Raw genomic sequence first — 15951 nt, forward strand, 5'->3', positions numbered from 1 at the left:
ACCACTGAGTCACCACTGGACTACTCCTTTAAGGTGAAAATGGGCTTGGTCATCAAGGGGTTAAACGACAATGAAATAAATATTTTTTAACATTGGCCATGAGATGGCACCAACACACATGCTGAAAGGAGAAACAGCTTGTAGCTGTTGCCTAACACTTCATTACACCATAGAAACTCGACAGAACTGAGCATACCGTCGTTATCATAGAAAATAAACCGGAAGTGTGGAGATACAGTGAACCTTTTCAGAATGTGGGACAGTCGTCACTTCCGATAACACCGAGCTCAGCTTTGTCCTGGTACTGCGCCATTTTCGCTCTGTTGCCAAATTTGACTTCAAACACAGTCAATAGCAATTGATGGCAGAGCCTTTCTACTAATCTTGCTTTTGCTTTTGTGTTCAGCAGAAGCACGATGAGTAGCCATCGCTGACTTCAGCTTGTGAGTGACGTCATGTTTGGCAACACAGCGAGCAGGGGGGTTCGCGCTTGCACCTGCGCAGTATCAGAACCAGATGAACTTACGTCGCCGGAAATGACGCAATCAATTTTGAGAAGGTGAATTGTTACTCCGTAACACAAAGATGGAAGCAGCTTTCTTAAGGCGGTTTCAGAGTTTCTGCGAGAGCGATAAACAATGGAGAGCCAGGGAGGAGTTTCTGTCAAGAAACCTTGAACATTTCCAGGGAGAAGATGAAATGGACAAACTGCTGGCGCTGTCTATGGTCTGGGCCAATCACGTGTTTATGGGCTGCAGGTAGAGATGTTCGGCGACTCTATTATTCTCTTGATAGTGAAAGACCCCGTTATTGGCCTTTGCAGACTGTAGAAGATGAGTGAGTGCATAACATTCAGATAAATCTATATATGATTTTTTTTAATTTTTTTTTTTTTTGCTCATACTGCATAATTCCATTATTTGTTGAAGGGCTTTTGCATAGGAAAAAGTGTTCTAGAACAGGGATTCTCAACTGGTGGTACGCGTACCCCTTGGGGTATGCCACAGGTTGTGCGGTTGTATGCAATGCACTGACAAATACTGGCCATGCATTGGCCAGTGTTTGTCAGCGCAAAGCTGGGTATGGCCATGGCAGCTCTCTGTAAAGTACCACAGCTCCAACCGTGGCTACTTTACGGGAGCTACGCGATTGCCAGGCAGACGTGTGACATCACCTGACGTTGCACGTAGGTGCTGCACAGCGCAGGAGGTCACCTTTCTGTGCGGCCCCGCCGAACGGGACACTGGGAGTGCCGTATACCCAAACAGGCCGGAAAATGTTTGGAGGAAGCTTTTGACTTCAAATCCTGTCCTCATATATTGTTGTCATATCCCAACCTCCTATCCCATTGATTTGCATGGGACTTAAATCAAAAACCCTGACCCTCAAAAATGGGGGGGTAGTTAAGTGTTAAATTATCCTATATTTTAAATGGACATATAAGTAACATGTGACAAAGTATTATCGAAATATCTCCAGACCTTTGGAAGTTATGCAGTAACATGTATTTCCCATAGACTTGTATGGGACTTTAAACAAAAACCCCGACCCTGGCAAATGAGGGTGAGTTAGGGTTAAATCACCTATCCTATGTTTGTTGTTGACATAAGTAATGTGTGCCAAGTTTCATGTTAATATCTTTAGCCGTTTGGACGTGATGCCGGAACATACATACATTGAGTTTTAGATACTGTATTTATCGGCGTATAAACGCATTTTTTATGCTAAAATTTTTAGCCTAAAGTCTATCTGCGTGTTATACGCTGATAGACTGTTTGTGACCATGCAAAAGCCGCTGCAGTTCAATGATTTAAAGCGAGTGCTTTAAATCATTGAACTGCAGCAGCTTCTGCCTGGCCAGAGTTGCCACTGCCCGATTCCCTCCCCATCCCCGGTTTTATAGTTAAATATCCCACCGCCGCTACTGCCCAATTCCCTCCCCGTCCCCGGTTTTATAGTTACATGTGCCCTGGGGACTGCGGTCCTTCATGCTTCGGCTCTCTCCTGATCTGTCACTGCGCTGCGTAATGACGAGTGATGTCCTCAACACGACGTCACTAGTCAGTCAGTGCGAGGCGCACAGTGACAGATCAGGAGACTGCCGGAGCATGAAGGGCACATGTAACTATAAAACCAGGGACGGGGAGGTAATTTGGCATTGGTGGCAGTGGGATATTTAACTATAAAACCGGGGAGGGAATAGAGCAGCGGCACTCTGGCCCCACAGAAGCCACTGCACGTCAATGATTTAAAGCGCTTGCTTTAGATCATTGAACTGCAGAAGCCGCCAGAAACAGTTTATCGAGGTACACCTGCACACACCACACGCACCCTCATTTTTCCAAGGATATTTAGGTAAAAAAAAACTTTTTTTTACCAAAATTGCCTTGGAAAAATGAGGGTGCATGTTACAGGCCTGTGCGTGTTATACCACGATAAATACGGTAGATATATATACTCAATGGGGGACATGTATCAAAGATTTTACCCTTGTTTTGTGTGTATTTTTTTGCGCAAAATTTTGCGCAAGCCCTTTTTTTGCGCACGTTTTGGTACAGCATGTCCTCCAGATGTGGCCGAATCAGGGTACCTTGGAGTGACATCTATAGTACACATGGATTTATTAACTGCATACTTTTCCTTTACACCAAAAATTTTGCCGCAAGTGCTGTTTTTTTTTTTTGCGCAAATATAAGCCATCTTGGACTTAACGTAGCAAGATGCTCTAAATCATCGATTCTATTTTCCAAAGAGTGGATTGAGGAGATTACTACATTTACCCATAATTTATGAAGCTCATTACGCTTGATTGATAAATTTTGCGCTTCTGCACCTAATTTAGAATTCGGGAAAAGGGGTAAAATGCTTCTACCATACACAAATAATGATACATGTCCCCCAATGTATATATGTATGTTCCACGAAAACGTCCAAACGGCTAAAGGTATTGACATGAAACTTGGCACACATGTTACTTATATGTCAACAACAAACATAAGATAATTCACAAACATAAGGTAATTTAACCCTTACTCACCCCCATTTGACAGGGTCGGGGTTTTTGTTTAACCTCTTCAGGACATAGGGCGTATGGATACGCCCTGCATCCCGAGTCCTTAAAGAAGATATCCCATGCAGCAAAGAAAAAAAAAATACCTAGCCATTCCATAGTATATTCACCTACCACCTCTCTGACATGTTTGTGATTTTTTTCCCGTCCCCCATTCACCGGCTATTCAGCTCATAAATTGCAGTTACTTCCTGGTTATGGTGGCTATGCCTGTGATCTCAAAGACTACATTTCCCTGCATGCACTGCTCTCATTTCCTGCTCTCAGCTGCCTGAGCAGAGAACTTGTTACCTCCCCTAACTTATGTTAGTCACTCCCACATAACACTGAGCTCCAATCATAGCCCTATACAGCAGGGTGGCCACGAGAAAACAAAATGTAATCTCAGTGCTCAGAGAGAGGGACCCTGGAGTTGAAGCTGCAGTTTTACACTGTAAAATCACTCCCTCCCCCTCCTCCTCTCAATGAAACAGCTTTACAGTGGCACAATCACCTCCCCCCTCCTCTGCCCTGCACTCCTCTCTCCCCAGTGCTCAGTGTGACAATTCTACTCTCCCTCCCCTCCATTCTCAGTGTGACAGCCCTACGCTGGCAGCTCCCTCCCCCCTCTCCTCCGTTATCAGTGTAAAAACATTAGCAAGGAGAGGGGAGAGAACTATGATCTGAATCAGCCGACATATAGGCAGTGCTGCTCAGCCAATCCCTGCAGAACAGAGGGAGGACAGTGTGAATATTCATCAGATGGGAGGGGCTAAGGCCGAACTCAGGGAGCTCTCTGCAGCACAGGGGTTTTCTGGGTAATTGTCACGTCACGGCCCCTGGATGCTGCTGATAACAGTCTGGATAGGGGGTTGAAAGTCATGAAAACCTGGAACAGCTGAATTTCCTGTCAGACAGAAGAATGCAGATAAAGCTTGTTTCTAAGCAGCATTGGTAATGGAAGTGATTTACAAACCTGTATAACTTTACCTTCAGCACTAAAAGCCGAACAATTGTTTACTGTGAGACTTGTCCTTTAAGGACCGAGGGCGTATCCATACGACCGTGGGAATTCCGGCCCCCACCGCTAGCCGGTTGGGGACCGGAGCCGGATGCCTGCTGAAATCGTTCAGCAGGCATCCCGGCATATCGCCCAGGGGGGTCATTATGCCCCCCCATGTCGGCGATCGCCGCAGATCGCTGGACAATTCAGTCCAGCGATCTGCGGCGATTCCGGGTCAATCGGGTCTCCAGTGACCCGATGACCCGGAATTACTGGCTGTTCGAGACGGCCCCGAACAGCCAGAGCCTGCAGGGGTGAGGTGGCACTGGTGCCACCTCACGATCGCCCTGATTCGTCGGCTGGATTACGGGCCGACCAATCAGGGCGCCTGCTGCGGGTTTCACTCCCGCACCCGCTCCGCCCCTCTTCTGGAGGACGTGAGCGGGTGCGGGACGTGCACCCCGGGTGCTGGGGACCCCGATCCCCGGCACCCCTGTTGGGATCGGGGCCCCAGGAGCAGCTGCGGCGGCAGGACTGACCTGCAGCGCCTGGATCGTTGGAGGTGAGTGACAGCCTCCTGCTGTTGCTTAGCAACAGCTCCCAGCATACAAAAAGGGCATGCTGGGAGCTGTAGTTATGCAACAGCAGGAGGCAGACCACCACAACTCCCAGCATTCCCTTATGGGCATGCTGGGACTTATGGTTTTGCAACAGCTGGAGGCACATTCTTTCTATGGAAAAGTGTACCTTCAGCTGTTGTATAACTACAACTCCCAGCTTGCACAAACAGCTAAAGTGCATGCTGGGAGTTGTAGTGGTGCATCTGCTGGTTGCATAACTAAAACTCCCAGCATGCCCGTTGGCTGTCGGTGACTGCTGAGAGTTGTAGTTTTGCAACAGCTGAAGGCACACTGGTTGTGAAACTCAGAGTTTTTTTTAACCTAACTCACTGTTTCACGACCGGTGTGCCTCCAGCTGTTGCAAACTACAACTCTCAGCAGTCACCGTACACCATGCACCGTACATGCTGGGAGTTGTAGTTTTGCAACAGCTGGAGGCACACTGGTTGTGAAACACTGAGTTAGGTCACAAACTCAGTGATACATAACCAGTGTGCCTACAATTGTTGCAAAACTGCAACTCTCAGCAGTCACCGACAGCCAACGGGCATGCTGGGAGTTGTAGTTATGCAACAGCTGGATGTCCCCCCCCCCCAATGTGAACGTACAGGGTACACTCACATGGGCGGAGGATTACAGTAAGTATCTGGCTGCAAATTTGAGCTGCCGCAAACTTTCTGCTGCAGCTCAAATTGCCAGCGAGAAACTACTGTGAACCCCCACCCGTGCGACTGTACCCTAAAAACACTACACTACACTAACACAAAAAAATAAAATAAAAAGTAAAAAACACTACATATACACATACCCCTACACAGCCCCCCTCCCCAATAAAAATGAAAAACGTCTGGTACGCCACTGTTTCCAGAACGGAGCCTCCAGCTGTTGCAAAACAACTCCCAGTATTGTCGGACAGCCGTTGACTGTCCAGGCATGCTGGGAGTTTTGCAACAGCTGGAGGCACCCTGTTTGGGAATCACTGGCGTAGAATACCCCTATGTCCACCCCTATGCAATCCCTAATTTAGGCCTCAAATGCGCATGGCGCTCTCACTTTGGAGCCCTGTCCTGTTTCAAGGCAACAGTTTAGGGTCACATATGGGGTATCGCCGTACTCGGGAGAAATTGTGTTACAAATTTTGGGGGGTATTTTCTGCTTTTACCCTTTTTAAAAATGTAAAATTTTTGGGAAAACAAGCATTTTAGGTAAAAAAAAATATTTTTTTTTACATATGCAAAAGTCGTGAAACACCTGTGGGGTATAAAGGTTCACTTAACCCCTTGTTACGTTCCCCGAGGGGTCTAGTTTCCAAAATGGTATGCCATGTGGGTTTTTTTTTTGCTGTCCTGGCACCATAGGGGCTTCCTAAATGCGGCATGCCCCCAGAGAAAAATTTGTGTTCAAAAAGCCAAATGTGACTCCTTCTCTTCCGAGACCTGTAGTGCGCCAGCAGAGCACTTTTCACCCCCATATGGGGTGTTTTCTGAATCGGGAGAAATTGGGCTTCAAATTTTTAGGGGTATTTTCTGCTATTACCCTTTTTAAAAATAATTTTTTTTTGGGAAAACAAGCATTTTAGGTAAAAATGTTTTTTTTTACATTTGCAAAAGTCGTGAAACACCTGTGGGGTATTAAGGTTCACTTTATCCCATGTTACATTCCCCGAGGGGTCTAGTTTCCAAAATGGTATGCCATGTGTTTTTTTTTTTTTGCTGTTCTGGCACCATAAGGGCTTCCTAAAGGTAACATGCCCCCCAAAAACCATTTCAGAAAAACGTACTCTCCAAAATCCCCTTGTCGCTCCTTCCCTTCTGAGCCCTCTACTGCGCCCGCCGAACACTTTACATAGACATATGAGGTATGTGCTTACTCGAGAGAAATTGGGCTACAAATACAAGTAAAAATTTTGTCCTTTTACCCCTTGTAAAAATTCAAAAATTGGGTCTACAAGAACATGTGAGTGTAAAAAATGAAGATTGTGAATTTTCTCCTTCACTTTGCTGCTATTCGTATGAAACACCTAAAGGGTTAAAACGCTGACTGAATGTCATTTTGAATACTTTGGGGGGTGTAGTTTTTATAATGGGGTCATTTATGGGGTATTTCTAATATGAAGACCCTTCAAATCCACTTCAAACCTGAACTGGTCCCTGAAAAATACTGAGTTTGAAAATTTTGTGAAAAATCGGAAAATTGCTGCTGACCGTTGAAGCCCTCTGGTGTCTTCCAAAAGTAAAAACACGTCAATTTTATGATGCAAACATAAAGTAGACATATTGTATATGTGAACCAAAAAAAATGTATTCGTAATATCCATTTTCCTTACAAGCAGAGAGCTTCAAAGTTAGAAAAATGCAAAATTTTCACATTTTTCATCAAATTTACGGATTTTTCACCAAGAAAGGATGCAAGTATCGACAAAAATTTACCACTATGTTAAAGTAGAATGTCACGAAAAAACAATCTCGGAATCAGAATGATAACTAAAAGCATTCCAGAGTTATTAATGTTTAAAGTGACAGTGGTCAGATGTGCAAAAAACGCTCCGGTCCTTAAGGCCAAAATGGGCTCCGTCCTGAAGGGGTTAAAGTCCCTCACAAGTCTATGGGAAATATGTTACTGCATAACTTCCAAACGACTGGAGATAGTTCAATAATACTTGGTCACATGTCACTTATTTGTCCACTTAAAATATAGGATAGTTAATTTAACCCTTAACTACCCCCATTTGTGAGGGTCAGGGATTTTGTTTAAAGTCCCATGCAAATCAATGGGAAATGTATGTTCTCACATAACTTCTGTACGGCTGGAGATATTTCAATACCTGCTACACATATTACAGGTCGGGATAGGAGGTCAAAGGCTTCCTCCTTTGTTGATTTTCCACAACAACAAGGATTAGGAAGGGGTACTCGAGAGGGGGAGGGAGAGAGGGAGATATCGATCTATCTATATGGGGTGTGGAAATTGAAAAAAAACTACATGTCCAAGGGACTAAAGCAGAACACAATCTACTTGTCTTTCAAGAAAATCCACTTGTCCTGGTAGATGAAATAATTTCAACCAAAATAGCCTGATCCACCCCACTAGACCACCAGGGATGGATATAAAATTCCTTTAGACACTGCTGTCAACTTAGACAGAGGTGATCGAATGGTTTAACCACTTAAGAACCAATGACGTCCTGGGACGTCATGGCACCCTGGGCCTTAAGGACCAATGACGTCCCAGGACGTCATGGCGTTTTCCAGTCCCCGCCGCGCGCCGGGCAGTGATCGGAACAGCATGCCTGCTGAAATCGTTCAGCAGGCATGCCGTGCAAATGGGACCCCCGCATGTCGGCAATCGCCAGAGATCGCTTGTGAAATCACGCAAGCGATCTTCGGCAATTCGGGTCACTTGTGACCCGATGACCCGGGAATAAACGGTGATCGGCGGTGTACAATTCGCTGCCAATCACCTGCCGTTGCTGGGGAGCGGTGACAATACTGTCACCGCCCCAGCAACGCTGCTATTGGCCGGCAATCGTCTGGCCAATAGTAGAGTGGCAGAGGATGGGGTTAACGGCTCCTTCCGCTGCTGGACCCGCTGTTTTCGTTCAGTCAGCGGGTGCAGCAGGGAGAAGAAGCCGTGGATCCCCCCTCGGAGTTCCGGAGCCCCCTCAGGAGCCTTAGAATAGGGTAAGATCATTGCAGGGACAGGTAGGAGTTGAATAAGTTATAAAGTGAAATAAAAGTAAAAAGTACCCCCCTGACCCCCTAATAGGTCCCCCAGGGTCCTATTAGGGTCTAATCCCTTACCCCGGGTCCTATTAGGGGTTCAGGGAGCTGCGTTTGCCACCCCTTTTTTATTTTTTATTTTTTGTCCGCAGCTTTTTTTTTTCATTTCTATTACTGTTCTACACTTTTTACACCAAGCACCACACAGTACATACTTCGCCGCCACTGCCCCTCCCCCCGCCACCGTAGAAAAAAGGTGATGGCCCTCCGGGCATTTTCGGCAGCGGAGGCTTACGCTTTTTTAGCCTCCGACTCCGAATCTGTCAGTGAGGACGATGAAGATCCTACTTTTATGTGTTCTTCATCGCCCTCCTCATCATCTAGTAGTGATGATGAGTCCCCTGTAAGGTGGCGGAGACGCCGCCAGGCGAGGCCACGCACCCCCCATGAGTGACCCAGTGGCCAACACTAGTATGAGTGGCAATGCCGCTCGTAATAGGAGTCCGGCCCCCCCAGACAAGTGCACCGGAGCCCCCTTCCGGTGCCCCTGTCTGCAGCCCCCCAGAGGGTTATCAGCCACGGATTCCTGAGTTTGTTGGCGACTCAGGAATCCGGATTGACATGGATAGCTTCATTGATCTGGACTTTTTAAAGTTTTTTTTCATTGACAGCCTGGTCAATCACATGGTGGAGCAAACGAACTTGTATGCCCAGGAGTTCATTGCCCACCACCCAAATTCGCTTTTGGTCAGGCCCAATGAATGGCGCGCCATTGATGCAGTGGAAATGAGGACATTTTGAGGCCTCACGCTGCATATGGGCCTGGACAAAAAAAAAAGTGCTCATCATTACTGGAGCGGGGACGTCCTCTACCAGACCCCGCTTTACAGTATGGCGATGTCACGGAGGCGGTTCTAGGCCATTCGGAAATGCCTGCATTATGCAGATAATGCGGCATGTCCGCCCCGAGGTGATCCCGCCCATGACCGGCTTTACAAAGTGAGGCCAGTCATCGATCACTTCGGGGCCAAATTTTTGGAGGCCTACGTACCGCTCATGGACCTCTCGGTAGATGAGTCTGTCATCAGTTTTAAGGGGAGACTCATCTTCCGCCAGTATATTCCCTCGAAGCGGGCACGGTATGGCGTGAAACTCTACAAACTTTGTGAGAGTACCTACGGGTACACTTACAAGTTTAGAGTATATGAGGGACGAGATTCCTGTATTGAACCCCCAGATTGTTCCCCCACTCTGGGTGTTAGCGGGAAAATCGTTTGGGACCTTATGCACCCATTGCTAGATAAGGGTTACCACGTTTACGTTGATAACTTTTATACCAGCATCCCTCTGTTCAAATCCCTTTTCACCAGATCCACGTCCACTTGTGGGACCGTGCGGAAGAATCAAAGAGGCCTCCCTCAAAATTTGGTCCAGACGCCTATCCCCAAGGGTGAGTCCCGTGCCCTCACCCATGATAACCTGTTGTTGGTGAAGTATAAGGATTAGAGGGATGTCCTTATGCTCAACACTATTCATGGGAACGGCAGCTCACCTGTCCCTGTGTGAGGTACCGTGGGACCGGTCCTCAAGCCCAATAGTTTTCTGGACTACAATCGGTATATGGGGGGAGTAGATCTTTCTGATCCAGTCCTCAAGCCATATAATGCTTTGCGGAAAACACGGGCATGGTACAAAACAGTTGCGGTCTACTTGGTACAGGTTGCCATGTACAACGCTTTTGTACTGTCCCAGTACGCTGGCAACACAGGGACATTCCTCCGGTACCAAGAAGAAGTCCTAAGGTTCCTGATCTTTGCTGACCGGGAAAGATCAGGCCGGACTTCCCAAGGGTCTAGAGTAATAGGCGTCAGGATCGTCCCAGGCAAACACTTTCCAGGTGAGGTCCCCCACAGTGGAAAGAAGGGGCGATCCCAGAAAAGATGCAGAGTGTGTTACAGGAGGGGGATTCGGAAGGACACCAGGTACCAATGTGACACTTGCCCAGATAATCCGGGCCTCTGCATAGGCTGCTTCAGGGAGTATCACGCTTCCATGGAGCACTAAATTTTCCCTTTTTATTTGAATTTTCCATAATTTGACCAATGTACCAAGTCCAGAGTACATTCCAAAATATAACCCCCATAAATCGCTAAATTGGCCAAAAAATCCTTAACCCCTTAAGGACTCAGGGTTTTTCAGTTTTTGCACTTTCGTTTTTTCCTCCTTACCTTTTAAAAATCATAACTTTTTCAATTTTCCACCTAAAAATCCATATTAGGGCTTATTTTTTGCGTCGCCAATTCTTCTTTGCAGTGACATTAGTCATTTTCCCAAAAAAATGCACGGCGAAACGGAAAAAAAAATCATTGTGCGACAAAATCGAAGGAAAAACTTCATTTTGTAAGTTTTGGGGGCTTCCGTTTCTACGCAGTGCATATTTCGGTAAAAATTACACCTTATCATTATTCTGTATGTCCATATGGTTAAAATGGTACCCTACTTATATAGGTTTGATTTTGTCACACTTCTGGAAAAAATCAAAACTACATGCAGGAAAATTTATACGTTTAAAAATGTCATCTTCTGACCCCTATAACTTTTTTATTTTTCCACGTACAGGGCGGTATAAGGGCTGTATGAGCAGTCAAGCGCCGATAACACTGATCACGCCTGTGATCAGTGTTATCGGCGCTTGACTGCTCCTGCCTGGATCTCAGGCACGGAGCAGTCATTCGCTGATCGGACACCGAGGAGGCAGGTAAGGGCCCTCCCGGTGTCCTGTAAGCTGTTCGGGACGCCGCGATTTCACCGCGGCGGTCCCGAACAGCCCGACTGAGCAGCCGGGCGGGTCACTTTCACTTTAGAAGCGGCGGTCAGCTTTGACCGTCGCTTCTAAAGGGTTAATACCGCACATCGCCGCGATGTGTAGTATTAGCCGCGGGTCCCAGCCGTTGATGAGCGCCGGGACCGACGCCATATGATGCGGGATCGCGGCGCGATCCCGCTTCATATCGCGGGAGCCGGCGCAGGACGAAAATATACATCCTGCGTCGTTAAGGGGTTAAAAAAAAAAACTGATAAGACCTCTGGGGGTGTTTTTTCAGAAATGGGCCTTAGGTCACTGAGTCACTATCATCAGGGACTTTTTTATGTTGCCTCAAATGCGCAGCGCTCTCTCTCCACCTGAGCGGGTGCGCATTTGAGGCAACAGGTTAGGGACGGCCACACACATCACTTCCCCAGAATGATGATTCAGAGCATAGGGTTTGGGGCGGGCATATTTTTATTTTTTTTTTAGTTTTGGCTATGCTCTGGGTCATCATTCTGGGAACATATCCTATTTTATTGTTTTATAATTTTCTGGCCCACTGTACCCCACCTGTCTACCCCAGTTACGGCCCGTTGTCCCCCATAGTGTTCCCCTATTTTAGGGCTCAGTGCTCCCCCCCCCTATTAACGCTCCTTGAGGGGGGATTGTGTACCCGCCAAGCCTCAATCATCAAATAAGGTATGTTCTTGTCACGATGCCGGCTGGCAGGTAGTGGACCCTCTGTGCCAGAGAGGGATTGGCGTGGACCGTGCTAGTGGACCGGTTCTAAGCCACTACTGGTTTTCACCAGAGCCCGCCGCAAAGCGGGATGGTCTTGCTGCGGCGGTAGTGACCAGGTCGTATCCACTAGCAACGGCTCACCTCTCTGGCTGCTGAAGATAGGCGCGGTACAAGGGAGTAGGCAGAAGCAAGGTCGGACGTAGCAGAAGGTCGGGGCAGGCAGCAAGGATCGTAGTCAGGGGCAACGGCAGAAGGTCAGGAAACACTGGCAAGGGACACACAAGGAACGCTTTCACTGGCACTAAGGCAACAAGATCCGGCAAGGGAGTGCAAGGGAAGTGAGGTAATATAGGGAGTGCACAGGTGATAACTCTAATTGGAACCACTGCGCCAATCAGCGGCGCAGTGGCCCTTTAAATCGCAGAGACCCGGCGCGCGCGCGCCCTAGGGAGCGGGGCCGCGCGCGCCGGGACAGAACAGACGGGGAGCGAGTCAGGTAGGAGAGCCGGGGTGCGCATCGCGAGCGGGCGCTACCCGCATCGCGAATCGCATCCCGGCTAGCAGCAGGATCGCAGCGCCCCGGGTCAGAGGACGTGACCGGGGCGCTGCAGCGGAGGAGGTGAAGCGAGCGCTCCGGGGAGGAGCGGGAACCCGGAGCGCTCGGCGTAACAGTACCCCCCCCCTTGGGTCTCCCCCTCTTCTTGGAGCCTGAGAACCTGAGGAGCAGACTTTTGTCAAGGATGTTGTCCTCAGGTTCCCAGGATCTCTCTTCAGGACCACAACCCTCCCAGTCTACTAAAAAAAAATTTTTTCCTCTGACCTTTTTGGCAGCCAAAATCTCCTTGACCGAGAAGACGTCCGAGGAGCCGGAAACAGGAGTGGGAGGAACAGATTTGGGAGAAAAACGGTTGAGGATGAGTGGTTTGAGAAGAGAGACGTGAAAGGCATTAGGGATACGAAGAGAAGGAGGAAGAAGAAGTTTATAAGAGACAGGATTAATTTGACACAGAATTTTGAAAGGACCAAGATAGCGTGGTCCCAACTTGTAGCTAGGGACACGGAAGCGGACATATTTAGCGGAGAGCCATACCTTGTCTCCAGGGGAAAAAACGGGGGGAGCTCTTCTTTTCTTATCCGCGAACCTCTTCATGCGTGAAGAAGCCTGTAAGAGAGAATTTTGGGTCTCTCTCCATATAATGGAAAGGTCACGAGAAATTTCATCCACAGCGGGCAGACCAGAGGGCAAGGGGGTAGGGAGGGGGGGAAGAGGGTGACGGCCGTACACCACGAAAAATGGGGATTTGGAGGAAGATTCAGAGACCCTGAAGTTATACGAGAATTCGGCCCATGGAAGGAGATCTGCCCAGTCATCCTGGCGGGAGGAAACAAAATGTCGCAAATAATCACCCAGGATCTGGTTAATTCTTTCTACTTGTCCATTGGACTGGGGATGATATGCAGAGGAAAAATTTAATTTAATCTTGAGTTGTTTACAGAGAGCTCTCCAGAATTTAGACACGAATTGGACCCCTCTATCCGAGACAATCTGCGTAGGCAACCCGTGAAGACGAAAAATGTGTACAAAAAATTGTTTAGCCAACTGAGGCGCAGAAGGAAGACCAGGAAGAGGAATGAAATGTGCCATTTTGGAGAATCGATCAACGACCACCCAAATAACGGTGTTGCCACGGGAAGGGGGTAAATCAGTAATAAAATCCATACCAATCAGAGACCAAGGCTGTTCGGGGACAGGCAGAGGATGAAGAAAACCAGCGGGCTTCTGGCGAGGAGTCTTATCCCGGGCACAGATAGTGCAGGCTCGCACAAAGTCCCCAACATCCGTCTCCAGAGTTGGCCACCAATAGAAGCGGGAGATGAGTTGCACAGATTTCTTGATGCCCGCATGACCTGCGAGATGGGAGGAGTGACCCCATTTGAGGATTCCGAGGCGTTGGCGTGGAGAAACAAAGGTCTTTCCTGGAGGAGTCTGTCTGATGGAGGCAGGAGAAGTGGAGATCAGGCAGTCAGGTGGAATGATGTGTTGCGGAGGGAGATCAACTTCTGAGGCATCCGAGGAACGAGAGAGAGCATCGGCTCTAATGTTCTTATCGGCAGGACGAAAGTGAATCTCAAAATTAAATCGGGCAAAGAACAGAGACCACCGGGCCTGGCGAGGATTCAGCCGTTGGGCCGACTGGAGGTAGGAGAGGTTCTTGTGGTCGGTGTAGATAATAACAGGAAATCTTGATCCCTCCAGCAGATGCCTCCATTCCTCAAGTGCTAATTTAATGGCTAGAAGTTCTCGATCCCCGATGGAGTAGTTCCTCTCCGCTGGAGAGAAGGTCCTAGAGAAAAAACCACAAGTGACAGCATGCCCGGAAGGATTTTTTTGTAGAAGAACAGCTCCAGCTCCTACTGAGGAGGCATCAACCTCCAATAGGAAGGGTTTGGAAGGGTCAGGTCTGGAGAGCACGGGAGCCGAAGAAAAGGCAGACTTGAGTTGTTTAAAGGAGTCTTCTGCTTGAGGAGGCCAGGACTTGGGATCAGCATTTTTCTTGGTTAAAGCCACGATAGGAGCCACAATGGTAGAAAAATGTGGAATAAATTGCCTGTAATAATTGGCGAACCCCAAAAAGCGTTGGATAGCACGGAGTCCGGAGGGGCGTGGCCAATTTAAGACGGCAGAGAGTTTGTCTGGATCCATCTGTAGTCCCTGGCCAGAGACCAAATATCCTAGAAAAGGAAGAGATTGGCATTCAAACAGACATTTCTCAATTTTGGCATAGAGTTGGTTGTCACGAAGTCTCTGAAGAACCATACGGACATGCCGGCGGTGTTCCTCTAGATTGGCAGAAAAAATTAGGATATCGTCCAGATATACCACAACACAGGAGTATAATAGATCACGAAAAATTTCATTGACAAAGTCTTGGAAGACGGCAGGGGCATTGCACAGTCCAAAGGGCATGACCAGATACTCAAAGTGTCCATCTCTGGTGTTAAATGCCGTTTTCCACTCGTCCCCCTCTCTGATGCGGATGAGGTTATAGGCGCCTCTTAAGTCCAATTTAGTGAAGATGTGGGCACCTTGGAGGCGATCAAAGAGTTCAGAGATGAGGGGTAAGGGGTAGCGGTTCTTAACCGTGATTTTATTAAGACCGCGGTAGTCAATGCAAGGACGTAGGGAGCCATCTTTTTTGGAGACAAAGAAAAATCCGGCTCCGGCAGGAGAGGAGGATTTACGGATAAAGCCCCTTTTTAGATTCTCCTGGACGTATTCGGACATGGCAAGAGTCTCTGGGGCAGAGAGAGGATAAATTCTGCCCCGGGGTGGAGTAGTACCCGGGAGGAGGTCGATAGGGCAATCATAAGGCCTGTGAGGAGGTAGAGTCTCAGCTTGTTTTTTGCAGAAAACATCCGCGAAGTCCATATAGGCCTTGGGGAGACCGGTTACTGGAGGAACCACAGAGTTACGGCAAGGGTTACTGGGAACCGGTTTTAGACAATTCTTGGAACAAGAGGACCCCCAACTCTTGATCTCCCCAGTGGACCAATCCAGGGTTGGGGAATGAAGTTGAAGCCAGGGAAGTCCAAGGAGAATCTCCGAGGTGCAATTGGGGAGGACCAAAAGTTCAATCCTCTCATGATGAGATCCGATGCTCATAAGAAGGGGCTCCGTGCGGAAACGTATGGTACAGTCCAATCTTTCATTATTTACACAATTGATGTAGAGGGGTCTGGCGAGACTGGTCACTGGGATGTTGAACCTGTTGACGAGAGAGGCCAAAATAAAATTTCCTGCAGAACCAGAGTCCAAGAAGGCCACTGTAGAGAAGGAGAAGGCAGAAGCAGACATCCGCACCGGCACAGTAAGACGTGGAGAAGCAGAGTAGACATCAAGGACTGTCTCACCTTTGTGCGGAGTCAGCGTACGTCTTTCCAGGCGGGGAGGACGGATAGGACAATCCCTCAGGAAGTGTTCGGTACTAGCACAGTACAGGCAGAGGTTC

General features: G+C 48.1%; 1 protein-coding gene across 1 annotated transcript in view; it reads left to right on the forward strand.

Annotated features, from left to right (window-relative positions):
* Positions 1–289: 289 nt before the first annotated feature.
* The window catches only part of CDKN2AIPNL (CDKN2A interacting protein N-terminal like), a 67767-nt gene continuing 52105 nt past the window's right edge, over positions 290–15951 (forward strand). The window contains exon 1 of the mRNA XM_056516606.1: positions 290–758. Within this exon, the coding sequence (XP_056372581.1) occupies positions 586–758 (173 nt within the window). The 5' untranslated portion in view covers positions 290–585. The remainder of the gene's footprint in view (positions 759–15951) is intronic.

Source organism: Hyla sarda, chromosome 4 (genome assembly GCF_029499605.1).
Source record: "Hyla sarda isolate aHylSar1 chromosome 4, aHylSar1.hap1, whole genome shotgun sequence".
In the NCBI taxonomy this organism is placed as follows: Eukaryota; Metazoa; Chordata; class Amphibia; order Anura; family Hylidae; genus Hyla; species Hyla sarda.